At 41.3% G+C, this 26,999-nt stretch overlaps 1 protein-coding gene across 1 annotated transcript in view; it reads left to right on the top strand.

Moving 5' to 3' along the window:
- Positions 1–26,999, top strand: part of CDKAL1 (CDK5 regulatory subunit associated protein 1 like 1) — a 707,863-nt gene that overhangs the window by 669,733 nt on the left and 11,131 nt on the right. The window contains exons 14-15 of the mRNA XM_001098819.5: positions 4,206–4,289; positions 7,285–7,449. Of these exons, the coding sequence (XP_001098819.2) occupies positions 4,206–4,289; positions 7,285–7,449 (249 nt within the window). The remainder of the gene's footprint in view (positions 1–4,205; positions 4,290–7,284; positions 7,450–26,999) is intronic.

Here is a 26,999-nt window from a genome sequence, read left to right as displayed (position 1 = left end):
TTTCTTCCTGACCTTGAATGTTACAATTCTCTTGACGCCACCCACTAGACCATTCTTTGGACTTAGAATTTCAGTTGTATCTTAATCATTTCTGCTGAACAATTATTGTGCTCTTAGTTCATTTTCTGTTGCTATAACAGAATACCCAAGACTGGATAATTTATAAGGAAAATAAATTTATTTGGCTCATGATTCTGGAGGCTGAGAAGTCCAAGATCAGGCAACCCATTTAGTGAGAACTTCAACTCAGCAGAAAGCAGAAGGGCTTTCAAAGAGACCAAACACGAAAGGCAGCCTCACATTATAACAACTGGCTCTCATGTGAACTTATCCATTCTCTCAAGAACTGATTCAGTCCCTGGAAAAAGATGTTAACTGATCTTAATGGCCTAATCACTTCTTAAAGACACCACCTCCCAACACTGTGACATTGGCAATTAAATTTCAACATGAGTTTTGTCAGGGACAAACCATAGCAGGCTGCCAGTCACACATTTTATGAGAACCATGGTTTTCAACCTCTTCCTTACTTGTGGGATTTTGTCCATTTTTCACAATGATGTAACCTTTTCCTGTTGGTAGTTTCAGCTGTTAGGCAAGGATCTGTCAGCGATGGTGAGGCAGCCATAGAAGTTTGCTTCTCAGATGAGTGTCGAGTCTCCTTAAGACAAACTCTGATCCCTTGTAGTGGACTACCTCTGCCATTAGCATAATAGATACCTGGGTGGTGCGGTCCTAGAGTCCTGAAGATATCTGTAGCTTTGCCACTTTTCTCCAGATGCCCTGCCTTAGTTCTGTGACTAGAACTTCCTTACTCGGATAGCAGTGGCACTCTTTGGTTATGGCAAGCCAGGATGATTACTCTCAATTTTGTTATATGAGGGTCTTTAACCACACAGGGCTACCATATGGGGTGGGAGAGACAGCAGCTGGAAAGTGTAGGGGAAGTGGCTCATTTTAAAAAGAAATTTGAGGCTTGTATATATTTGCTTAGCCCACAAGTTCCTTTGCAACCAAGGTGAAGTTCCATCTTCCCGAATGTCATCTGAACTCATTCTTCCATAACTTCAGTGTTGACTTTAATATTATTTGGAATAGTTGATTCTCTTAAAGGTTATATTTGATATTCACTTCAGTGTGACTTCATTCATTAAAAAATATTGAGGAAAGCATTTATTATTTTTTGTTTGTTCATTTGTTGTGATAGGTTCTCACTCTGTTGCCCAGACTGGAGTGCAGTGGCATGATCAAAGCTTACTGCAGCCTCCAACTCCCGGGCTCTGGCAAGTCATATATATTTAGAATATATATGTATACATATATTTACTTTAAGGGGTGAGGACGGATTGCAGCAGCTTTTGATCAAAGCCCTAGCCTTCCTAGGCTCATTTTTGCTCAGTATCCTCTGGAGATTTTGTTTTGTTTTGTTCTGTTTTGAGACAGAGTCTCACTCTGTCACCCAGCCTGGAGTGCAGGGGTACAATCTCATCTCACTGCAACATCTGCCTCCTGGGTTCAAGCAATCCTCCCACTTCAGCCTCCCAAGTAGCTGGGACTACAGGCACATGCCACCACGCCTGGCTAATTTTTGTATTTTTAGTAGAAACAGTTTCACCATGTTGGCCAGGCTGGTCTTGAACTCCTGGCTTCAAGTGATCCACCCACCCTGGCCTCCCAAGGTGCTGGGATTATAGGCGTGAGCCATTGTGTCTGGCCTCTGGAGATGTTTTATTTATTTATGTACTTATTTTTCTGAGACAGGATCTTATTCAGTCACCCATACTGGAATGCAGTAGAATGATCACAACTCACTGCACCCTTGACCTGCCAGGCCCAAGCGATCCTCCCACCTCAGCCTCTCGAGTAGCTGGGACGAAAGGCACACACCACCACACTCGGCTAATTTCTGTATTTTTCATAGAGGCGGGGTTTTGCCATGTTACCCAGGCGGGTCTCAAACTCCTGGACTCAAATCTGCCCACCTCTGCCTCCCAAAGTGCTGGGATTACAGGCATGAGCCACTGGGCCTTGCCAGTGACACTGGGGACACAAATAGGATGACTCCTCAGTTGAGGACACAAATAGGACGACTGAAAAAGTGTTTGCCACTATGAATTAGTGCACATTGTGGTTCTCCTGAGTCTCTTTGGCAAATAATAGTTAAATACTCACCTACAAATAGTTCTCTTATGATTGATTAAAAGCCCAGCTTTCTACCATATAAACATAGCAAGTCTTTTTAACTCTGTGTATATTACTGTCATTGTTATCATCTCCAGATGAAATAGAGCAGCCCAGACATGATGGCCCTTACTCTCCACATTGATTCTAATAAGAAGAAAGAAGCAGCATAGTTTTCAGTGGATCTACAATTTCACATTGTTGTTAATTTCCTGAAAACTTGATGTTAAATGAAGTGTAATTGCAGATTTCCTTAAGAACCATTGACAGATACTTATCCTAAGTCATAAGCAACTCACACTGTGAAATGTGTGCAAACATTCTAAGTTTTCTTCTAGAAGAATATACTTCAGTGAGACCCAATATTCCCCAGCCCTTTTCGACAAACAGAGCCATTGAAGCTCAACATAGAAGTTGGGGGAAATTTCTTTTTTGCCACTTGATTTTTTTAAGGGGATTAATGTTGCCAGAACTTCCTTTGTTTTTCAGAGAATGAAAAGAGTCTTTAATAAGTGTCATCTCAGAGACCTTACAACTTTTGGCTAAGAGGGCTACACTTTGAATGAGATAGTAAACTAGATAGTAAATTATGGTGTATTTAGGTACTGGCATTGTATGATGGAGAGGGGAGTTTGATTTTTTTTTTAATTGTTAGGTGGTCTATTTAGTGCAGCTGTGTTTATGTTTCCTTCATGGTAACCGCCTGAACATGGTGACAAGTCCCTACAAATGAGAATAGGCATTTTAAAAAATTATCTTGCCAATGGGCTTTAATTTGGGGGGTCATAATTATTAAGTAGCAATGGTAAAAATAATCCCCAGCACAGTCATTTAATATAGTTGGTTGGCTGTATCAGACATTTTGACAATCTTGTAAAAAGAGTAATTGAGGCTAGGCATGGTGGCTTACACCTGTAATCCCAGCATTTTGGGAGGCCAAGGTGAGTGGATCACCTGAGGTCAGGAGTTCGAGACTAGCCTGGCCAACATGGCGAAACCCCATCTCTACTAAAAATATAAAAATTAGCTGGGCATAGTGGCACATGCCCATAATCCCAGCTACTCGGGAGGCTGAGGCAGAAGAATCGTTTGAACCCAGGAGGCGGAATTTGCAGTGCGCCAACATCACACCACTGAACTCTAGCCTGGGTGACAGAGCAAGACTCTGTCTCAAACAAACAAACAAAAAAAGAGTAATTGATACCTTAAATGCTGCATTTCACAGTAGAATAAACTTGGAAATTTTAAATTTCCTGAGAATAGTCACACTTCTTTACCCATTGTTTTGGCTGATTTACTTCTTTGCTATTAAAAATGGGTGCTTAGATCATAATGTACATCAATCCTGTAGAAAATTAGCAGTTCCATATTTTTGCTGTCTTTCTCTTTAAAAAATAATAAATGAACATGGGGCCATGACTGCAGCATAAAGACAGTTGACTGTGACAGAGAAAATGTATATAATAAGTAAATAGCTCTGTGAATTACTCAGTACTTTCAGAATTGTGTGTAAGATATGAAATGTGGAGGTGCAAGGTCCTAATGACTGGTTTCCAGAGGCATTTTCTTTAGTGTTACATCCCTTATAACTCAAATTAATGTTTATTACTATTCTTTTATATTGCCAAAATATTTTCATGAGTTTGGATTAGAAGCAGCTTGTTCTGGCTTGTTTTGCAACTTTGTTTCAGGAAACAAAGTGATATTTAGAAGATTTTTGTATGTCATAGAAGCTTTAATTATCTTACTTATGTTGAAGGAGATTAAGTTCTGTTTCAGAGTTATGTAAGAAAATAAGAGTTTATACTATGCTAATTTTATGTTGCCAGATAATTAATGTCTTTCAAAAAATTTGAATCCGTGATTTGAGCAGTGTTCGCTGTTAAATAACCAGCAATGTAGAGTCTACTTTAAATTTAAGAAGACGCTACTTGGTCCAGACCTACTTGGGCTGGCCTTTATTTTAATTTTATTTTTGGATGCACAGGTGTTTACCTGTTTTTTCCCTCCCCTTCTCTCCACAGATTGGTGAAAGACAGCAAGTGTTAGTAACAGAAGAGTCTTTTGATTCCAAGTTTTATGTTGCACACAATCGATTCTATGAGCAGGTAAGAGGCACTTCAGTATTCTTGAGTTTTCTCCAAAACGAGAAAGAGTTCTGAAAGTTTAAGCAAAGGGCATAAAGGGGAGAGTGTTGAATCTTGTCACAACAAGGCTGTTTTATAGCCTCAAGCCAGCCAGGCTAACATGGGCTCTATCTTTGTGACTTACTCTACAATATGTTCTGTACAAAGGAATAGGTGTATTTAGTCTGTTTTAGTTCACATTAATCTTTGACAGGACCAGCCTTAGGCTTTTGGGCGTTTGGAACTAGGCAATTAGCACTGCCAGAATTCCCACACCCTGGCAAAGCAGAGGGAAAGTCCTGCTCAGACGACAGGAAGGATGTCTGCATGGGCGACAGCGGTGTGAAAGGGCAGGGATTTCCTCTCACCGGCACATCAACCGGACAGTTTTTTTAGTTGGTCGGTTGGTTGGTTGGTTTTTTAGTTTTGTTTGGTTTTCGTGTTTGTTTTTGTTTATTTGTTTTTGTTTTTGTTTTTAACTTCTACCTTGATAAAAATGCTAGGAGCAGAGGAAAAAGAGTCTATTCCTTGGACTCAACTCAAATTGTATGAACGACTGTGCAGAACAGTGTGAGGATCAAACCAGCTTCAGTGTGAGAGCTTTGGAGGCCATCCCTAGGGGTGCCCCCGCTTACTAGCCCTCCTTCCCTGCCCATCTAAGCTGGCCTGCATTTGCCCACCGAGGAGCCTCACTTCTGTTTCAGCAGTGGGGTTTCTGCTCCTCCAGGTGGGAGAGCAATTCCAAAGTGACTGAGGAAAACAGAGTGCCTCTTTCGGGGCATTGACCCTGTCAAGGGCCAAGGCCAGGGAAGAGATGGGATACGCCCTCCTCTCCCATCTCATGATAGCCTGTGTGGGAGACTCTCATGGGCATATGGAGATCTTCATTGATCATTCTGGATTGTATTAAAATCAAATGGAGCTTCCTGCTTTTTTGCTTCTTTCTCATCAGATAAGAGGTGAAAATGTTTGCCGTGGGTCATGGCTGAAATTAGGGCTGGAGAAGACGCTGAAGGCCAATGTGGACAAGTCGGATGAGGGATGGGCAGAGGAAGCAGGCTGCCTCTGTCAGAAGGCAGGAAAGCAGGAGCTGAAGAGGCCCCCAGCATTGACATTCCCCAGGGAATCATCTCAGACTGGGCAGTGGGTCCCCAGGAAACAGGGGAGCTTTCAAAGCCCAGACTAGACGTGCTCTGTTCAGTACCAGTGGAGACTGCAGTTGAGGAAGGGCTCCCAGCACTCTGTGTCTGGACTGCGTCGCTTCTCCATTTCCCATCTCATTAATATACTCCAGAGGGCCATTTTCCTATTCAGGCCAACCTTCTGCTCAGCCCTGGGGAGGAGCTTGATTGCATTTTGGTTGCCTCTTCTCTCTCCTTTCTCTTGCCATCTGGGTTTTGCCTCAGCAGGGAACTTTTTTCCCTTCATTTTAAAGGCAGTGGCATGCCTCGTTAGCTGCTTCCTCCAATTTAAAGCAGCCGGGCTTTTTCCAATTATTAAAACTGGAGGAGGGGAAAACACTGAGCCCTTCATTCAGATCAAGGCAGCAGATCAAGGAGGGTTATTTTTCCCCAGAATAGTACCAAATCTCCCAGGGTTAGTTTGGTCTAGAGATTTTCTTATTTTATAAAAACTGATTTAAAAGGGCTTTTTATATCCTAACACTAAAGCTCTTTTAGTTCGTTTTGCCTGCCATAAGTAATTCAGCACCCAGGTGACCTTTTTCTTATACTTTGATGAAGCAGTGTACTCAGTGGTCATAAAAATCAAACTCAGACCAAGATTCAATTTTGCCTCTCAGAGAGATTGGCTGTGGAACTCCTGGCTCTCATCTGACTTTTCTGTCTCTACAACTAAGCGTATCAAAGATTTTCTAGGAATTATTTTTCTAAATAAGATGAGTTCCAGAGGTGAAGATTACATCTAGAGATCCAAGCATTACTGGATTAGAATTGGTCTATTTATTTTGGATTCTAACTTGAAAAGCCTGGCATGTCGCTCCAGTGCTGAAATAGAAGTGTGAGGGAGACGTCATGCACGCAAGCTACCTGCAGGTCCCAAAGGAAGGGAAACGTTTGCTCGAGGTAAACAAGCACTTTTATCAGGAATCTCTAGTGGAAAGAGACGACCTGACGGTTTCCTGTGAACAAGCCAAAGTACCCTTCAGAGGACTGGTTCTAGATGGAGGTAGATCCCCAGGACTGACAAACACATGCTTTTTCTAGCAGAGCCAGGGAAAGGAATGGCAGCCGTTCGTTTCAGGAGTCCTTTAGCTCCAAACAGTGGTGTTCGGTGCTATTGGAAGGTTCTTTTAAATGTTTCTTCTTCTCCCTCCAAACACAGCACACCCACGTGCGCGAACACAGACACACAGGCCTGTGTTTGAAGTGTCTTTTCAAACCGTTACTCTGACAGCTCACTTGGAAAGTATTAAAAGTATAAGGCTTTCATCAGTATTGTCTCGGTTTTCCTCATTGCATGGAATAGCCAAGAGCAACATATCAAAGGCCTGTCCAGAAGTGACTGACTGATTGCTGGGGGATTTCCCAGGTCTGCCTTCCACGTGCCTCGGGACATTAGGCGCATCCTGCACTGGAAAAGCACTGCCTAGGGGGCCCAGGGTCCCCTCCCAGAAGTGCCTTTCCTTCCTGCAGGCTCCCCAGACCCTTGAGCAGCTAGAAGATAGAGCCCACTTTGGAGGGGATCCCAGAATAGAAAAATGACACGGAGGGACAATGAGGAAACCTGGATAATGAAGTATGCCTTCGGTTAATAGTATTAATAATATATCAATTTGGGTTCATTAATTGTGGCAAATGTACTATGCTAATGTAAGATGGTAAATAATAAGGGAACTGGGAGTTGGGTATACAGGCGCTCTCCATACTATCTTTGCAATAATTCTATAAATCTGATACTGTTCTAAAGTAAAATGTTTATTTTTAAAAATTAAGCCTCTGAAACAAATGTGTTTAAGGTTTTAGTGCCAAAGAACCCTGCGTTCATGGGGAAAATGGTTGAAGTGGACATCTGTGAATCAGGCAAACATTTTATGAAAGGGCAGCCGGTATCTGATGCCAAAGTGTACACACCCTCCATCAGCAAACCGCTAGCAAAGGGAGAAGTCTCAGGCTTGACAAAGGTAAGTAAAAGATGCTCTCCTCTCTACACTGCTAGTAAAACAGCAGCTGTGGAAGCACAGTGATTCCAGACCATGTTTCTGTTATCATTTATAGTTCCCTTTTTATGTATGCATGAGGCTTTAATCCTTTCTGACAGATTGAAATCTGAATTAGAAAGATGTGTTTTTGCTGATGCTGATAGCTTTGCTTCTCTGGCTGTAAAGGGAATAAGCTGTTTCTGCTTCCAGTTTAGAAGCAGGGGGTAAAAGCCATTATTTGCAGGCGAAAATGTCGACACCAAAAGATGATCTGATCCAGTATGTTTCTATGTCAGTAGATCCTGAGTGGAAGGGGTAAGGAAAGGAGTGTTTTCTTGCTTTACAAAGCTGTTTATACTGTAGTAAAAACCTACAGCCGAACAGGCACTAAACCGTATCATATATGCAGTTACGGTGCCTTTCAGAAGGGTGTTAGCTGGATATCTACTTTAGTCATGTGGAGTGAAAATTAAACATTTTTTTTTCTTTCTATAAAAAAGTAACCTGACCCCTATTTTATACCTTGGTAAATATGGCCGTTTGCCAAGCTCTCTCTTACATTTCATTGAGCTACAGTTGTAAAAGCTGATGGAGTGTGAAATGAAAATGTGTATCACATTTCTAAGCATCATTTGATGTCCTTTCTCCAACACAATTGTTAAGCCCTTAAAAAAAAAAAAAAGAAAGCATATAGCAATGATTTAACATATGGAAAAAAACTCTGATATTTATCTGGCCATGTAATTCCAAAATTGTTTTAATCTGTGTATAATCTTGTTCCTCAAAATAAATTGCAAGGACATGTTCGTTAAAATAAAGCAAATACAGCTTGACTCTGGCAATAGCAACAAAGACAGTACTATTGTCTGTGTTCTCACTGATTGTGTGGATTCTTGTGCTTGACAAGTACCCACGAAGGATCTGCATGCATGGCCGTCTAACCCACAGTGGAATGGTATAGACCAGCTTTTGTCAAAATTCTACCAAATGTATCAGCCTGCACAATCAGGAGCTAACTCTAAAACTTGATAAGCATAACCATTCATTTTTGCTGTTTATTAAAAAAAAAAAAATCATACTTGGGGGATAGGATGGGGGGCCAGGAAGGAGCAGTGTAACCTGGCATTTAAATTATATTGCTAGAGATTTGGCTTTTGATATGTTAGCCAATACTTTGAAATTTTTTTTAAGAAGTCAGCTTATTTTTTGTTTTGTTTTGTTTTTCCACATAGTGTGTTTTACAAGGTTAATTTTAGATTGCCACAGTGAAAAGGTTTCTCAGCAAGTAACAGTAGTGGGGAAATTATTATTTCAAAGACTCTGCCTGGTTTAATTCCTTCATGTTTGCCTCTTGGAAAGGGTAGTATTCTAAACATCACCATTGATAATACATAAATAAGGAAATGTAGTGTCCCTCTATTTGTTCCTTAACTATAGTGTTACTATCTAAAAGGGCAGTTCCATTTGAATTCTCTGGGGCACCCTTTCTACTCTCCCATCCTTTCCTCTAGTCCAGACAATGGTATCATCGGTTCTACCAGCAGCCCAACTCTAAACCAGAATGGCCCAAAAGTCCCAGATAAGATGAGGAAGCCAGTGGGTTGCTGGTCTGCCAGAGCATGAGGCCACTGGGGTAGGAATATTGATTTGGGTATTTACATTAAGAAAAACAGTAAGGCTTTTGTTTGTTTTGAGAGAGGGTCTCCCTCTGTCACCCAGGCTGGAATGCAATGGTGTGATCACAGCTCATTGCAACCTCTGCCTCCTGGGCGCAAGCGATCTTCCCACATCAGCCTCCTGAGTAGCTGGCGCTATCGGCACTCACCACCATCCTGGCTAATTTTGTTTGTTTGTTTGTTTGTTTTTGACAGAGTCTCACTCTGTCACCCAGGCTGGAGTGCAGTGGCATGCAATCTCAGCTCACTGCAGCCTCCACCTCCCTGCAGCATCCACCTCCCAAGTTCAAGCAATTCTCATGCCCCAGTCTCCTGAGTAGCTGGAATTACAGGCACGCGCCACTATGCCCAGCTGATTTTTTATTTTTAGTAGAGACAGGGTTTCACCATGTTGGCCAGGCTGGTCTTGAACTCCTGACCTCAGGTGATCCGCCCACCTCAGCTTCCCAAAGTGCTGGAATTACAGGCATGAGCCACTGTGCCCAGCTGATTTTTTATTTTTAGTAGAGACAGGGTTTCACCATGTTGGCCAGGCTGGTCTTGAACTCCTGACCTCAGGTGATCCGCCCACCTCAGCTTCCCAAAGTACTGGAATTACAGGCATGAGCCACTGTGCTCAGCCCCAGCTGATATTGTTTATTTTTTGTAGAGACAGGGTCTCTCTTTGTTGCCCAAGTTCGTCTTGAACTCCTGGCCTCAAGTGGTCTTCCTACCTTGGTCTCCCTGGCATCTAAAGCAAAATACTATGCTTTGGACTTATTTTGTCTCACTTGACCTCTTTTTTTTTTTTTTTTTTTTTTTTTTGAAATGGTATTTTGCTTGTCACCCAGGCTGGAGTGCAGTGGCACAATCTCACTGCAACCTCCACCTTCCAGGTTCAAGCAATTCTCCTGCCTCAGCCTTCCGAGTAGCTGGGATTACAGGCTTGTGCCACCACACCCAGCTAATCACTTGACCTCTTTTGATGAAACTGATGAGAAGTACAACAGACTAGAAGGGTGTTATCGAAATGATGGTGGGAATGGGTGAAAGTTATGTGTGCATTTTTAGTGAAAGGAACAGAAGAATAGGAAATTTGAGAAAAACACAGTTTTAAGATGCTAAGAACATCGATATTTTCATCTTGTGCTCACATGCAGCCTAATTTTGTGGTAACCTGCTTATTGTGATGATCTTTTTATACAATTAAGACTTCTGTGGAAAAATTGCTATGCTGTTCAGTTACTCCACCCGAAGAAAACGTGTGGATAGACAGGACCTAGGGTCAGCGATACCAAATCCATGACCATGTACTAGTTTGAAAAATTATCTGAAAGCCATCATCAAAGATTGGGATCAAGGATTTTTTTGTTTTAACTCCGTTAAGGAACTCTATTTATGGAAATTTTATGAACATTTTCAAGCATATACAAAAGTAGAGAGAATAGTATAATAATCCCACATACCTATTACCCACCCTTAGCCGTCATCAAATCACCAGCCAATCTTACGTCATCTGTGCTCATATCTATCCCCCATTCCCCCAACCCTGATTATTTTGAAGAAAATCCCGTTTACATTTTATATCATCTAGAAATATACTAGTAAATACCTCTAAAAGATAAAGATTCCTTTTACAAACATAATCAAATATATTATCAAATTTTAAAATCATTACCCATAATTGTCATTGGCTAAATATTCCATGCCTACTGCTGGGACCCAAAGTCAGCATTTATGGCGCACTTATCATGGCCAAATACTGTGCTAAATATGTTTGTTACGTGTGTTCACTCATATCATCCTCATAACCCTGAGAGGTAGGCACTATTATTATCCCCATTTCACAGATAAGGAATCTGAACATCCATCACTCAATAAATAGCTTATCTGGAGTCACAACGTTTGAAGATAGAAGAGGGAAGCCAGGATTTATGTCCCCACTTTCAAGCCTTTGTTTTTGTTTTTGTGTTTTACTTGTGGTAAAATATACATAACATAAAATGTACTGTCTTACTCATTTGTAAGTGTATAGTTAGTGGTGTTAAGTACATTCTCATTGTACAACCAATCTCCAGAACTTTTCATCTTGCAAAACTGAAACCCTGTACTCATTAAGCAGTAACTCCTCATTTCCCCCTTCCCTCAGCCTTCTAATCTACTTTCTGCCTCTATGAATTTGATTACTTTTGGTACCTCGTATCAGCGGAGTTGTATGCTCACCAGTGTTTGTCTTTTTGTGACTTGCTTATTTCACTTAGCATAATATCCCCGGGGTTCGTCCATGTTGTAGCATGTGTCAGAATTTTTCTCCTTTTCAGGGCTAAATACTATTCCATTGGATGTGGATGCCATGTTTCATTTATTCATTCATCCTTTGATGGACATTTAGGTTGCTTCTACCATTTGGCTATTATGAATAATGTTTGCTATGAACATGGGTGCACAGATATCTCTTCAAATACCTGCTCTCAATTATTTGGGGTATTTGTCCAGACATAGGATTGCTAGATTGTATGGTATCTCTATTTTTAATCTTTTGAGGAGCTGCCATCCTGTTTTCCATGGCAGCTGTACCAATTTACATTTCTACCAATAGTGCGCAAGGGTTCCAGTCTCTCCACATTCACATCAACACTTATTTTCTCTCTCTCTCTCTTTTTTTTTTTTTGTTTTGTTTTGTTTTGATAGTAACCATCCTAATCGGCATGAGTTAAGCCTGTATTTTTAAGCCCAGGTCCAGACTGCCTTACCCATTTTAATTGCAGGAGTCTTATTTGATAACTTCTGGACACTAGTTTCTTTTTGTATACCAAAGTAAGCTTACACTGGATACAAAAAAAATAATAAGTAAGAGAAAGAGGGAAAAACAAGAAAATGGACAGTCTTAATTATCTTCTCTGTGGGTTCAGTTAAAAATGGCATTAGAGATCTGTCTCTCTTAGGAATATGCGAGAATGTGAACATTACTGCTGTCTGTTTTAATAAAGGCTAACTAGTTTTACTACTAATGTTCTTTCTTCTTGTCTGGCCTATGTTATAAAAAATCACTTGAATCTTACCATTTCTTTGATTCTTAAGAAGTCAGAACTATTCTTTGCCTGGTACAAGATAGAAAAGAACATTTTCCCTTCTAATTTTAAACTTATGAATAGTTTGATTGCAAAGTTTTTTCTTATTGAATTAATTCTTAATAGTAAAAATTGCTTTAAAGAAAGAAGAAGTAGAGTAGCATCATGAAAGTTCTAAATGACCTGGACTCTGTCAGGTTTGGGTTCACATTACAGTGACAGTTCCTATGATGAAGTACAACTTTCTTGACTCACAGTGTCTTCATTTGTATAATGGAGCTAACAACTGATTTGCAGAGGATTAAGTTAAATCATGTGGACAAAGTGCACAATGCATACTAAATGTGTTAAATATTTTAAAGAAAGAATTCAATAAGTATAGCTTTAAAAAGCAGTGGTTTCCTGGCTTTTATTTTTATTTCTTTTACTTTAATTTTTTTTTTTTTTTCTTTAAGATACAGTCTCACTCTGTCACCCAGGCTGCAGTTCAGTGGCGCGATCTCGGCTCACTGCCACCTTCGCCTCCTGGGTTCAAGTGATTCTCATACCTCAGCCTCCGGAGTAGCTGGAACTACATGCATGAGCCACCACGCCCAGCTAATTTTTGTATGTAGAGACGTGGTTTCACCGTGTTGGCCAGGCTGATCTCGAACTCCTGGCCTCAAGTGATCCACCTGCCTCAGCCTTCCAAAGTACAGGGATTAGAGGCGTGAGGCACCACGCCCGGCCTACTTTAATTTTTTTTTTTAGCACTTTTTTTTTAAGTACTTTGCAGCCTGATGCGGTGGTTCACACCTATAATCTCAGCACTTCAGGAGGCCAAGGCAGGAGGAATGCTTGACCCCAAGAGTTTAAGAACAGCCTAGCACCACTGGGAGACTTCATCTCTATAAAAATTTTAAAAATTAGCCAGGTGTGATGGTGCATACCTGTAGTCTCAGCTACATGGGAGGCCGAGGTGGGAGGACCGCTTGGCCCCAGAGGGTCGAGGCTGCAGGGAGCCGCTACAGCCCAGCCTGGGTGAAAGAATGAAACCTTATCTAAAAAAAAAAAAAAAAAAAAAAAAACAAGTACTTTGCATTCGTGGATTTCACTGTACATTATAGTATAGCAATTAAGAACATGAATTCTGGATTCTGATTATGCAAGTTTGAATCTTGATTCTACTATTACAAAAAATATGATCTTGGGCAAGTTACTCAATGTACCTCCACCTCAGTTCTCCCTCTGTAAATGGGTGATAATAGTACCTGCTTCATAGGATATACGTGGAAATGGCTTAGCAGTCAATAAATATTGGCTACTATTTTCATTATTAATTTGTGATGCAAGCCAAGGCATTATTTTACTTTAATTTGTGAAGTAAAAGTTGCCCAATATTTTATCATTTCAAATGTTGTATTCATCAGCCATAGATTTCTGACAATGGCAGATGAAACCAGACCAACTGCTGAGATGCCTCCATGAGAATGACAAATTAACAGAAAGAGATTCCAGTAATACTCCTACAGCGTTGGCCATTCTTACTGACAGGCATTTCTTCCTCTTACTCTTTATATCTTCTTTTTTTTAAAAAAAGGAGAATATTCTAGAATGGAGGCCTGGACTTACCATTCTCTTTCTTACAAGTTAAGAGAAGGCTGCCCCAGGGTGCCTAAGTGCCACCTGTTTCTCATCTATTGAAACTTTGATCCTAAGAATGGATTCACTTGAGTAGTTAGATAGCTCAGCACCGACACAGCCGACCGTGTTTGGAAAGGAAGCAGAAGTTTTAAAGGGTGGCATGGTTTGCTTCATTACCAGACAAAGGCCAGCAGGATATTCAGGTGTACTGAGTTTTATGTACAAACTATACTATATTTTCAGAGCTTTGACCCTTGGAAAAACACAGTTAAAATGCTTTCCTCTCCCATCTGACATTCATTTCCAGAACCACTGAAGTGAAAGGGTCTATTAGTTCAAGGCCAGATTTGAAAGCACATGAAAACTACATTCATGAGGTTAAGAAATGGCTTAATAATTAACTTAAAACACTTGAAAGTAGGTCTAATTTCAGACAGACCAGCTAACCATGCTCGAAGCAAATGAGGGCGTGTTTCTTCCTATTTTTCCTTCCACCCCCAAGATACCGGCCTCAACCCCAAGCAGTTTTTTCAGTTCCTTTTTTTTTTCTTATTAAACTTTATGTAAGACTAAATTCTTCATCGCTGCTAAGTTCATGTCACAAACAATTAAAACCATAGTACATTTAATATTTTATGCATTTTTCTTTCATTTTGTATCTTGTTAGTTTCTTTTACAGGCTGGTTAGGATGTATTTGAGTTTCACAGTCTAGATACATAGCTTTTATTCTGTACTGCTGAGCTATATTTTATTGGCCATTGCAGCTGAACTAGTGTGACTGTCAGTTCAAACTGTGTTTAGTGTGTTTACAATACCTTCCATGTACCAATTTGAGTACCATCCAAAGTATCATCAGAGCAAGCTGATGCTAAACAATTAGCTTTCATTTCACTTGCATCACTAATTGTGCAATCACTGATGATAATTCTCTTCCTCCTGAGGGTTGTAGCTGGAGCATCATGAGGGAAATTGCATGCATCAGGGAACAATTGTGCCTTGATAATAGTAATAGCTACCATCTAGTGAACCTCTACTATGTGCTTGGTATTGAGGCTCTTTACTCGTATTACTTCAGTTTATTATTCTAGCCTGGCCTAGGGTAGCTAGAACACAATGAAGTTCTTTACAAAGCTGTACACACCCACATAGAGGCATCACAGGATGGGACTGAGCAGGTGTTTTCCCCACCTCTCCATCCTTTGCCCACATTCAAGATAGGAGGCAGAAGGAGCAGTGAGCCTGGGACAAAGATGTGGACCGACTTCCCTAGCTCAGCGCTAAGGAAAAGAACCAGGCCCCCGAGCCTGAATTAACTCACATGACAACATACAGGTAGCACCTGGCCTCTTATAATATGTTTCAGTGTTTATTATCCAGGAACTGAATGAAATCTTATAGATAGAAATAATGAATATGGGCTTGATCTTTGAGAAGTTTTTGGTCTGACTGTTCTTCTGGTATTACTGCCAATCAGTTGTGACGCTGGTAGGGAGGGATTGGCGTGAGGGAAGTGGTCTTGTATAGGTATGCTGGCTCACCTGTGCAACATAATTACTCCTGTGGTTAAAGTTTTATGGATGATTTTCCCAAATCTAAAAGGAAGCTCTGAAGAGTAAAAGGGATTCTTTATCATGAAACCATCAAATGGAAAAAGCTTCCTTAGGAGAACCAAAGCTGTATTTCAGCAGCAGCAGAACCTGAAAGGTCATCTAAGCCCAACCATCTATCCCTGCAGGATGGGACTAGGAAGGCTTCAGAAGACCACGATCTCATGTGATGATTTGAACCCAGGTATCGGGAACCACTCTTCCACACTCACATTTTCACTGCACTATTTCCCCTTCACTTATCTTTACCTTTTTACTCAGTCAACAATTATCAATGATGAGTATGACACACTATGCATCAAAGAACTAATTGTGCCTTGATAATAATATCTGTCTGTGTTAGGACTGTCTGTGTCAGTCCTGGTTTATACCTGTTTTAATAGTATTAATAATAGGCCCTTGTTCCACTCCTCAAAGTGTTCTAGTTTGGATGGTAAATTATATGGTCATCCTATAAATTCCAAAAGTTGACCCAGCGCTGTGTCAAGCACTGCTTGGGATACAGAAGTCTGAGATATCATCCTGCCCTCAAGGAGATAAAGTCTAGTTGGGAAGAGAAGATGTGTGCTGCTGTGGTGTGAATGTTGGTGACTTCCCAAAGTTCAATGTTAAAACCTAATCACTGATGTGATGGTGTTAGGAGGTGGAGCCTTTGGGAGGTTCTTAGCTTATGAGGGCAGAGCCTTCATGATGAGGATAAGTACCTTTATACCACACTAATGAAGGCTCCAGAGAGCTGCCTTGACCCCTCCATTGTGTGAGGACACAGCAAGAAGACTCCGTCTATAAACTAGAAATCTGGCTCCCACCAGACACCAAATCTACTGGCACCTTGATCTTAGATTTCCCAGCTTCTAAAACAGTGAGAAATAAATCTCTGTTGTTTAAAAGCTACCCAGTTTATGGCATTTTGTTACAGTCACCCAAACGAACTAAGACAGTATGTGCTTGTGAAACAAAATCTATAATATGTCAAATGTTAAATTGGTTGGCATTAGATCATAAGAAGTTAGAAGATAGGAGATCTCTGAAGACTTGAGGTTTTAGGAAATATATGGATCAGGATTCCTTGCAGACAATAGAAAGCAGTTTAGTTGAAAGGAAGGAACGTATAAAAGGATGCTAGATGGCCCACAGAATTGTTAGAAGGGCCAGGGACCAGAATCTTTGCTGAGTTTTCAGAAACAACACCCAAAACCACACAGGAGCTTCTGGTAAGAGGTGTCGCCTCTGCTCCACCTGCCCTATCTAGGCAGAGGCCCCATGCCCTGTCTGCTTCCTCATGAAGCTTCCCAATCAATGTCTCACATATATTACATCTGATTGTGGAACCCAGGTCTCACGTTTACACCCTGGGGACAAAGGAGGTTAGAAAATCATTTTTGGCATCTGTATTCTTGGGGAACTGTCAATGTGGAGAGGGTTTTCAGACCATTTCTACTACAGAGAGTTTCATGGATTTGGTAGGATTGGAACGGGACTCTGAAGGTGAGAAGAACTTAATCAGGCAAGTAAAGAAGGAAATTTTTCTCACTGTGGAAAGAACCAAAGCGAAGTGACAGAATGCACAGACTTAGATATCCATAAGCAGTTGTGTGCAGTTGGAAGGCACAGGGAAATAACCTTTAGTATAAAGACTGGGACCTCTGGGTTTTGAAGTCAAATAGGATTTATACCTAACACATTAGACAAGCACGTGTATTCATCCAAGACAGGTTAGGCTATGCTTTGGTAACAAATTAACCCTGAAATCTCAGGGCTAACATAACAAAGGTTTATTTCCTGCTCATACTGAGCATCTAAGATGTACCATTTAGTGTGTAGTTTAGAGTCAGGTAGTTGTCTGCTCCACACAGTCACTCAGGGACCCAAGTTGACTGCATATCTCCATGGCAAAAGGAAAAACGATTGCTGGTGAACCAGGCTTTTTACTGCCTCAGCACAGGAGTGGCACATGGTGTTTCTATTCATATTCATTGACCAGAACTATTCACATGGCCCTATCTAACTACAAGAGTCTAGAAAATACCTACTTTTGTTTTAACAAGGAGAAGATCTGGGTGAATACTAGAAGTTTCTATCATGCATGTGGGAATATTTTGTTTTGCTTTGTTTTTGAGTCCGAATCTCATTCTGTCACCCCGGCTCTGGAGTGCAGTGGTGCAATCTTGGCTCACTTGTAGCCTTTACTTCCTGGGCTCAAGTGATCCTCCCACCTCAGCCACCCGAGTAGTTGGGACTACAGACTTGCCCCACCGTGCCTGGCTAATTTTTTTTACTTTTTGTAGAGATGAGGTCTCATTATGTTGTCCAGGCTGGTCTCAAACACCTGGGCTCAAGCAATCCTCCAGCCTCAGCCTCTTAGAGTGCTGGGATTACAGGTGTGAGCCTCCGTGCCTGGCTACATGTGGCAAAGTTTTTGAGCATGAGCATAGTATAGTAAAAGTTTCTATATGAGGGAAAGCCCATGAAAGCAGGCCCCACCTGGCTGGTCTGCCCACCACTGGCTCCAGGCCCCAGTGCAGTGCCTGTTTCACAGTTATTGAACGAACTTGGCTCTCGGTGATATGCAGGGTGGAATGGATGGGTTCTCCACCAGAGGCAGGGAACCTACATGATAGGTTGAAATCCTCTGTTACTCCAACTGATGAGGACATTAATATATTCTTCAATGGTTAAAAAAAAAAAATCACAGTCAAGCCACTCAACCTGCTTTTGAAGTCATTTGACATCTTGATAAGCAGATTGCAGAGGCCCCTTTTTAAACTGATAGTAATCTTGCAAATTGAAATTCTTTTCATGGGAACTATGAGGATGAGTACTTTAGAGCAAGACTTTCTTCTAACCATAAATTGTAGTCTCCTAGTTTCCCTTCTCCCTTTCTAATGATGAAAGTGACAGCCTGTTTCTCCTATGAGACTCCGAGTATGGATGTTGCATTGTACCTAAAATAATAGAACATTATTTTTAAATAAATAAAATAGGATATGTTCAAAGAAATAGAGTATGTTTGTTTTCTGACATAGTTTACAATGTTTAAAATTTTTTTCATTATTTTTAAATTTTTATGTGTTTAGGGGGTACAAGTGCAGATTGCTTATATGCATGCAAGCAGTGTATTAAATTTAAAGGGCTTTGGAGAAACAAGTTTTCTCCTATCCCTGTATCTCCTGAATGCAACTCTATAAAATTATTGAGAAACAGAAATATTCAATATGTCAAATCAGTTATCTAGGGCAGTTTTCTGATAGGAAGCCAACCTAAAAAATTAAGATGTAGCACCTTGCAAATTTACCAACCCCTGAGAAGGAAAGTCAAAAGGCAATAAAGGCAAAGAACCATTGGCAGACTTTATGAAGATCAGCGTTTTCCCTTCCACAGGCCCCTGGCTCCCAGGGCTTCCTTCTTGCAAACGTCCATGTTAAAGGAATAGAGCAGCCCTTAGGCACGTCAGGTCAGACTGTGGGTTTGGCATTTTGGCTCTGGTGCTTACTAATTGTGATCATTGTCTGGTCACTTACCCTCTGTACGTGTCTTTCCTCATCTGTAAATTGGGACGAATAGAGTCCATTTGATAGGATGGTTTTGACATCGAAGTGAGATAAAGCTTGGGAAGCACTGAACGCTGCCTGACACGTAGAAGTGATCCGTGAATATGTGATGTGGAGTGGTGGGCGTGGTGATAGTGAAGATTTACTTGGGGCCTGGTTGATCAAGATGCTAATAGTATCTCTTTTATGAACATGGATGATGTTTTGCCCTAATCACCTGTATGCCATGAGACGAGGAATTGGTCGTTGGTCTTTTAAAACATAACAGTCTTTATAAGCAGCAATAGCATTTGTAAAGGATAGCTGCCTGAAATAAATTCTTTGTGTTTTTCAGTTCCCCCTTTTCACTGACTCTGAGTAGCTATTTCTTTTGTTATCCTTCATGTGAGCACAGTTCCTCTGAACAATCACAAAGCATCTATGGTATAAGATAGTGGCATTCACTACAGGTCTTTTTCTCTTAAATATTCTTGTGGGAAGTGATTTTCCCTACCGTGTACTATATTATCTGAAAATAAAACAATCTGCCTAACCGATCTCCCTGTTTCTACCCTGAATATAAATCAGATTGTGTCTCTCTCCTCCTCAAAATCATCTAGTGCTCCATATGACTCAGACATTCCATATATATATCCAATAGAATGGAAACTAGGGACTCAGGTACTTATATCCCAATATTCGTACCAGCATTATTCATAAATAACCCAAAGGTGGAAACAACAAAAGTATCTATCAGAAGATGAATGGACAAACAAAATGTGGTCTGTGGCAGAATGGAATTTTATTCAGCCATAGAAAGACATGAAGTTCTGACATGCGCTACAGCATAGGCAAACCTGGAGATCATCATGTGAAGCAAAATAAGCCACACCAAAAAGGGCAAATATTCCATGATTCCACTTGTGTGAAATACTGAGAATAGGCAAATTCATAGAGACAAAGTAGGTTAGAACTTACCAGGGGCTTGGGGTGGAGATAGGGAGTTTCTTCTTAAGGTTTGCAGAGTTTCTGCTTAAGGTGATAACGTTTTGGAAATAGTGGTAATGGTTGTACAACATGGTAAATATAGTTAATGCCACAAAATTGTGTACTTAAAAATTGTTCAAATGTTATCGATAACCATATAAACTTTTTTTTATGAAAATCATCTAAGGTTTCCCAACATGTTCAGAATGAAAGCCAGAGAAAGTACAACAGCCTCAGGGTCCTGTGCCTTGACCTCTCTGCCCTCGAGAACACTGGCCTCCATGCTGCTCCTTGAACATGAACGCACGAGGTCTGCTCCCTCAGGAGGGCCTTTTCACCTGCCAGTCCCTCTGCTTGGAATGCCCATCTCTTAGATATCCATGGAACGTACTTCATTCAGGTCTCTGCTGAAGCATCAGCTTATCAGTGAGGTCACCCTGGGCAGTCCTCCATAAAACCCCAAGCCCTCACCATCCAACGCAACCTAGTACTTCCTATTCTTACTCTGCTCCATTTTCTCCATGGCACGTTTTATCACCAGACATATTACATATTTACAGGTTTCTTTTGTCTCTAGTTACTAAAATTGAAGCCCCGTGAATGCTGGGACTTCGCTTCATTCACTTTTGTGTCCTTCATGACTAGGACAGGGCCTGGCAGGAAGCAAATGCTCAGTAAACGTCTGTTGGATGGATGGATGGATGGATGGATGGATGGATGGATGGATGGATGGATGGATGGATGGATGAATGAATGAGTGAATGAATTTGTTCCGGAGATATATGTATACCCCTTACTGAAAAGGACTGCAGGACCAAAAAGCTGGTTATCCTAGATATGGGTTATCTTTTGCCACGATGAATGCCCTATGACCACCAACCACAGAACTGCAGTGGGACTCAGCTGGTCTCAGCCTGGCTCACTCACACATCTGCAGTGCACTGTGGGGTAGCTCAGCAGCTCTTCTAAGCTTAGTGGGGCTTCCTAACACGTATGGAGGTTCAGCAGGCATTTGATGCATCTAGATGGCCTCAACTGGGACTCTGCGGGTGAATCAGCTCTGCTCCGCATGCCTCATCCTTCAACCGGCTGACCTGCGCACGTTCCCGTGGTAAAGGCAGAGAAATAGCCAACAGACACGCACAAGTGCTTTTCAAGCCTCTGCACGCATGATGTTTGATAGCATCCTGTTGGCCAAGTAAATCACAGAGCCAAGACCAGGAACACACTACAAAGTTAACGTCACAAGAAGATACAGATACAAGGAGGCATAAGGAATTGGAAACATTAATGTATTCGGTCTGCCACACCCTACGAAGTCTTGGTGGTTTTGCCTGTGATCTCTGCAACCTTCCTCCTTCTTTTCTACATCCCCAGAAGAAATCACATTCAGTTTCAACCTGAGATCCAATCGTTTCAGCTCTACAACTCAGTGTCTTGTTTTTAGATAGTGAGTTTAGAGCTGGAAAGGTTGAATCTGGTAAAAAGAACCTGAAATCTAAATGTTAATTGAAGCTAAGGGACCTTGTCATAGTCTTTTCTATGAGGAAATGTCAAGTGCTCTAGATATCCAGTGTTTTTCTCTGAGGTACAGATGTACCCAGCAACTCCACATTATCACCCTGGGGACCTGTGGTAGGCAGAATAATGCCCCCCACTTCACCCCACAAAGGTGATCATGTCCTAATCCCTGGAACCTGTGAATATGTTAGATTACATGACAGAGAGAATTAGGGTTGCATGTGGAATTAAATTTGCTCATCAGCTGCCCTTAAAATAAGGAGGGTATACTTGATTATCCAGATGGGCCCAGTGTAATCACAGTGGTCCTTAAAAGCAAAAGAGGAAGGCAGAAGCATCAGAGGTCAGAGTGATGGGAATGCTGACTTCGAAGATGAAAGGGGGCCGTGAGCCCAGGGATGCAAGCTAGAAAAGGCAAGGAAATGGATTCTCCTCTACAGCCCTAGAAGGAGTCCGCACCACACTTGATTTTCATCCATTGAAACACATCTGACTTCTGAGTTCCAGAACTAAAAAATGATAAATTTGTATTGTTTTAAGCCATGCAGTTTGTGGTAATTTGTTACAGCAGCAATTGGAAACTAATTGGGAACTTATCAGACTGATTTTATCCCATAGAATCCATGTAAAAAATGAGAAGGTGTATATTGGCAGGCTGGGCATGGTGGCTCACTCCTGTATTCCCAGCATTTTGTGAGGCCAAGATGGGAGGATCACTTGAGCCAAGGAGTTCAAGGCTGCAAGTGAGCTATAATTGCACCACTGCACTATAGCCTGGACCACAGGGAAAGACCCCATCTCCAGAAAAACGATAATAATAAGTGCGTATTAGCAACCAAGTGGCTGTTTATGTCCCATCTATTTTCCACATTGACCAATCATTGTAAGAAAGGTGGGGTGGATGGGTGGGGAACACCTTAGGCACTGAGAGGTGGTAAAGGAAACGTGCTAATGGAGAAGAGGGAGGTTAGTGACTGGGGCCCATCTAAGAAAAGAAAGAGGTTCTTAGGGAGACTGCTTGCAGAGTTGATGTTTGCAGGAAGCCCACCCACAGGTCTTGAACCTCCTTTGACCACCCCTTCCCCAACCCTCATCTCCAGCCCAAATCTTGCTAGAGCTTCTAACTTACATCACATCAGCTGTGATGAGGACTTGGGATGGCCACTTATCTGCAATCATTTCTCTAGTCTGGGTGCCATACCTAGGAGTGGTATTGCTGGGCTGGCCAGAGTGCGCAGCTCCCACCATACCGGGTAATGTCCTACTGTCTCCCAAAGTGGCTGTGTTAATTTCTGCCATTACCAGCAGCAGTGGCGTAGTGTTCTGGATCCTCCACATTCTCACCCATACTTGATATTGTTCATTTTTTAACTTTTTCCCAACCTGATATATGTTAGCTGGTATTTTTGTATTTTTAACTTGTATTTCTCTGATTACAAATGAGGTTGAGCATTTTTTAAAAATATGTTTATGGGTTTTATATATACATATATATATACACACACACATATAGTCAGATTTTCTCTTCAGCGAAGAGTCTGTATAAGTCTTTCGCCCATTTTCTTCTATTGGACGATACTTTTTCATTGATGTTTAGGATTTCTTTTTCTTTTTTTCTTTTGAGTCAGGGTCTTGCACTGTTGCCCAGGCTGGAGTGCAGTGGCATGATCATTAGCTCACTGCAGCCTTGAAATCCTGGCTTTAGGTGATCCTCCCACCTCAGCCTCCCAAGTAGCTGGGACTACAGACGTGCATTACCATGCCCAGCTAGGTTTGGTTTTATTTATTTATGTATTTATTTATTTTGAGATGGAGTATCACTCTGTCCCCCAGGCTGGAGTGCAATGGCACGATCTCGGCTCACTGCAACCTCTGCCTCCCAGGTTCAAGCAATTCTCCTGCCTCAGCCTCCCAAGTAGCTGGGATTACAGGTGTGCTAATTTTTGTATTTTTAGTAGAGACGGGGTTTCGTCATGTTGGCCAGGCTGGTCTTGAATTCCTGACCTTAAGTGATCCACCCGCCTCGGCCTCCCAAAGTGCTGGAATTAACAGGTGTGAGCCACCACGTCCGACTATTTTTGCAGAGGTGGGAACTCACTATGTTGCCCAGGTTGGTCTCAAACTGCTCGCCTCCAGCAATTCTCCTACTTTGGCCTCCCGAGGTACTGGGACCACAGGCAGGAGGCACTGTGCCCAGGTGGGATTTATGTAGTCTAGAGTCAATTACGTGTGAAGCAAGTGTCTCTTCCCAGTTTGCAGCTTGTTAACCTCTCTGGTTAGAACTTTTGTTCTTTTGTTTAGAACTTTGTATATTTTTGTGATTTGTTTAAGAAGTATGTCCTCCCTGCCTTGTGGTTAGAAAGGTTTTCCTCCCATATTGTCCTAAAGTTTTTCTAGTTTTTCTTTTGCCAGTTAAATATTTAATATACCTGAAATTGATTTTTAAACATGGTAGGTAGGGGTTAAATTTCATTGGTTTATCTGTGTATAACCAACTGTTCCAGAAAACTTTATTAAAAGTCCATCTTTCCTATTGGTCTTCAATGCCTCTGTTATGAGTCAGATTTCTAAATGTGTGTGAATTGGTATCCAGCCCTCTACTTGACAACTTTTTGTATTAGTTATCTGTTGCTGTGTAACAAATTACTTTAAAACTTAGCAACTTAAAACAACAAACGTTATTACCTCACAGTTTCTGTGGGTCAGAAATCTAGGTGCAGCTTCTCTGGGTGCCATTGGCACAGTACCGCTCCTTTGGCTGCAGTCAGGCTGGCACCCAGGGATGTGGCCTTAACTGAAGGCCCAACTGGGGAGGATCTGCTTCTAAGCTCACTTATGTGGTGATGGCAGGATTCAGTTTCTCATGGGTTGTTGCATTAAGGTCTTAGTCCTTGGCTGGCTATTGGTCAGAGGCCTCCCTCCATTCCTTCTCCTGTGGACTTCTCCATAGGGCAGCTCACAGCATGGCAGCTGGCTTCCCTCAGAGCTAGCAAGCAGAGAGAGAGAGAGAGAAGCTATAGTACTTTGTAACCTAATTTTAGAAGTGACATCCATCATTTATGTTGAGCAGTAGAAGCAAGTGAGTACATTCAGACCATAGCAAAGGGGAAGGGATTACATACGGGTGTGAATACCAGGAGGCGGGGATCACTGGGGATCATCTTCAGGGCTGCCTACCATACTTTTATAGTAACATAAGTAATTAAGTCTTTTAATATTAATCTAATTTTAAGTGGCTTTCCATAGGATCATTATTTTTTACTTTTAAAAAACTATATTCAAAATAGAAAGGGAGAATGGGCATGTCTTGGAACAGATTTTTGGAAGAAGGCATAATAGAACTTTGGGAGTGATAGGAAAATATGTAGAGATGTGATCTTTCTTCAGATGGTTGGGTTCAGTTTAGTGTAATTATAGTAAGTACAGTCCTCTCTCAGTATCTGTGGGGGATTGGTTCCAGTACCCCCCATGGATACCAAAATTCATGGATGCTGAAGTTCCTTATATAAAATGACATTGTTTTGCATGTAAACTACACACATTTTCCCATTTATTATCTCTAGATGACTTTTGATATCTAATACAATGCCTACACATCACTTCAGATTCATGGATTCAACATAGTATTCAGTGTGTGACAAATTCAAGTTTTGCTTGTTGGAATTTTGTGGAATTTTTGCCCCCGAGTGTTTTCTATTCGTGATCAGTTGAACTTATGGATGTGGAACCCACAGATATGGAGGACCAACTGTATAAACTATGTAATTTTTCCTAACTAGTTTATTTGCATTTTCCAAACTGCAAAACTATCATGGTGATATATAGGAAACATTTTATGTATTAGCTTATCATTTATAAGATTCTTAGAGATAGAGAAAAGCACCTGCCATCTTCTTTATTTGTTTAATGTAGTTCATAGAGCTCAGTGATGCTAAAACCACATTTCCAGTGTCATTGAAAATGATACTTAGAACAAGATGAGAGGGTTGTATTGTAATAACAGCTAACATCACACATGGCTTCTTTTTCATTTAAAATACAAACCAAACATCTGCCAACACACTTTCATGGTTACCTAGTTGGAAGGAAACCCTTAGGAACAATTATTTTGAGTTGAATTGATTACTTAAAGATGAAGTTTAATACACCCAATTGTTATGTTTGTCAACATCCTAGCTCAGTGCTTCCTGTGTGCACTCCATGGAATGAGAATGGTTTCGGGTGTGGTTTGAGAGACTATTGAAAAGACTTCATCATCAGTAAAGCATCTTGACCCAATTCATTTTTTATGTCTTCAACTTTGCCACACCTGTGGGCCAGCTTTCGTTTATACTGATGCTTATCTCCAGCCACTAATGAGGAATAGATGAGTTCAGGTTTCTACTGCTATCATGAATGCTGGGATTACAGGCTTCATGGTTGTGAGTGTGCCTCTTGGTTCCTTTTTTATGTCAGAGCTCGTGTGTGTGTGTGTGTGTGTGTGTGTGTGTGTGTGTGTGTGTGTGTGTGTGTGTTTGCAAGCACATGTGTACTCGTCCGTGTATCTTAGGCTGATATTTAGTTAGCAAAAGAGACTTACATGACAAGTTCTAGAGTAATTTCCAAATTTCCAAAGTTTGACCCAGTAAATAACTAATTTGTGTTTTCCTTACGTGTTGTTACTAAGAGAACCTTCTCTACTTACCTCTCTTTGGAGGAAAACATTTAAACAACAATGAGGAAGCAGTAAAGATAAATGTGTCTCCAGCTAAGATGCCAGACCTCTGATAGCATACCTTCTTGGCAGGGCTTACTTTGTGGGATTGGAGAAGTTATGTATAAACAAATGCCAGCGCACCACTGTTGGCAAAGGTTTCTATACTGTATTGTTAATTCTAGATCTAGTTCTTCTGCCCTATACCCTCCCCTTATTTTGGTAAATGTAACAAGCCAAAAATTAGGAAACTATTATAAGCTCATTTGAATAAATATTTGGTACTAAGCTAAAGATTAAGAAAGCTAAAGATGAAGGTATTCAGATAGAAGCCCACAGCTGGAGTGTCGTGAAGGCGTTACAAAGCCTGAGGGGCCACCTTCGCTTGCTCCTTCTTATGAAGGGCTGATGCAGCAGTTCCTGTTAGGGATGCTTACCTTGGGAGGTGCTTCCTGAAGTTTATACTGGAGAGATTAAAATGGAATTGTGGGCCAGGCACAGTGGCTCAAGCCTGTAATCCCAGCACTTTGGGAGGCTGAGGTGGGCGTATCACATGAGGCCAGGAGTTCAAGACCAGCCTGGGCAACATGGTGAAACCCCATTTCTACTAAAAATACAAAAATTAGCTGGGCGTGGTGGCACATGCCTGTAATTCCAGCTATTTTGGAGGCTGAGGCAAGAGAGTCACTTGAATCCGGGAGGCGGAGGTTGCAGTGAGCCAAGATCACGCCACTGCACTCCAGCCTGGGCGACAGAGGGAGACTCCATCTCAAAAAATAAAAATAAAATGTAATTGTGATAGAGATAGCTTATAATTTTGTATTCAAAACCAGAATTTTTTTTT

The sequence above is a fragment of the Macaca mulatta genome, chromosome 4 (assembly GCF_049350105.2).
Source record: "Macaca mulatta isolate MMU2019108-1 chromosome 4, T2T-MMU8v2.0, whole genome shotgun sequence".
Lineage (NCBI taxonomy): Eukaryota > Metazoa > Chordata > Mammalia > Primates > Cercopithecidae > Macaca > Macaca mulatta.
Note: the sequence above shows the minus strand (reverse complement) of the source record. Positions and strands in the feature narration are given on the sequence as shown.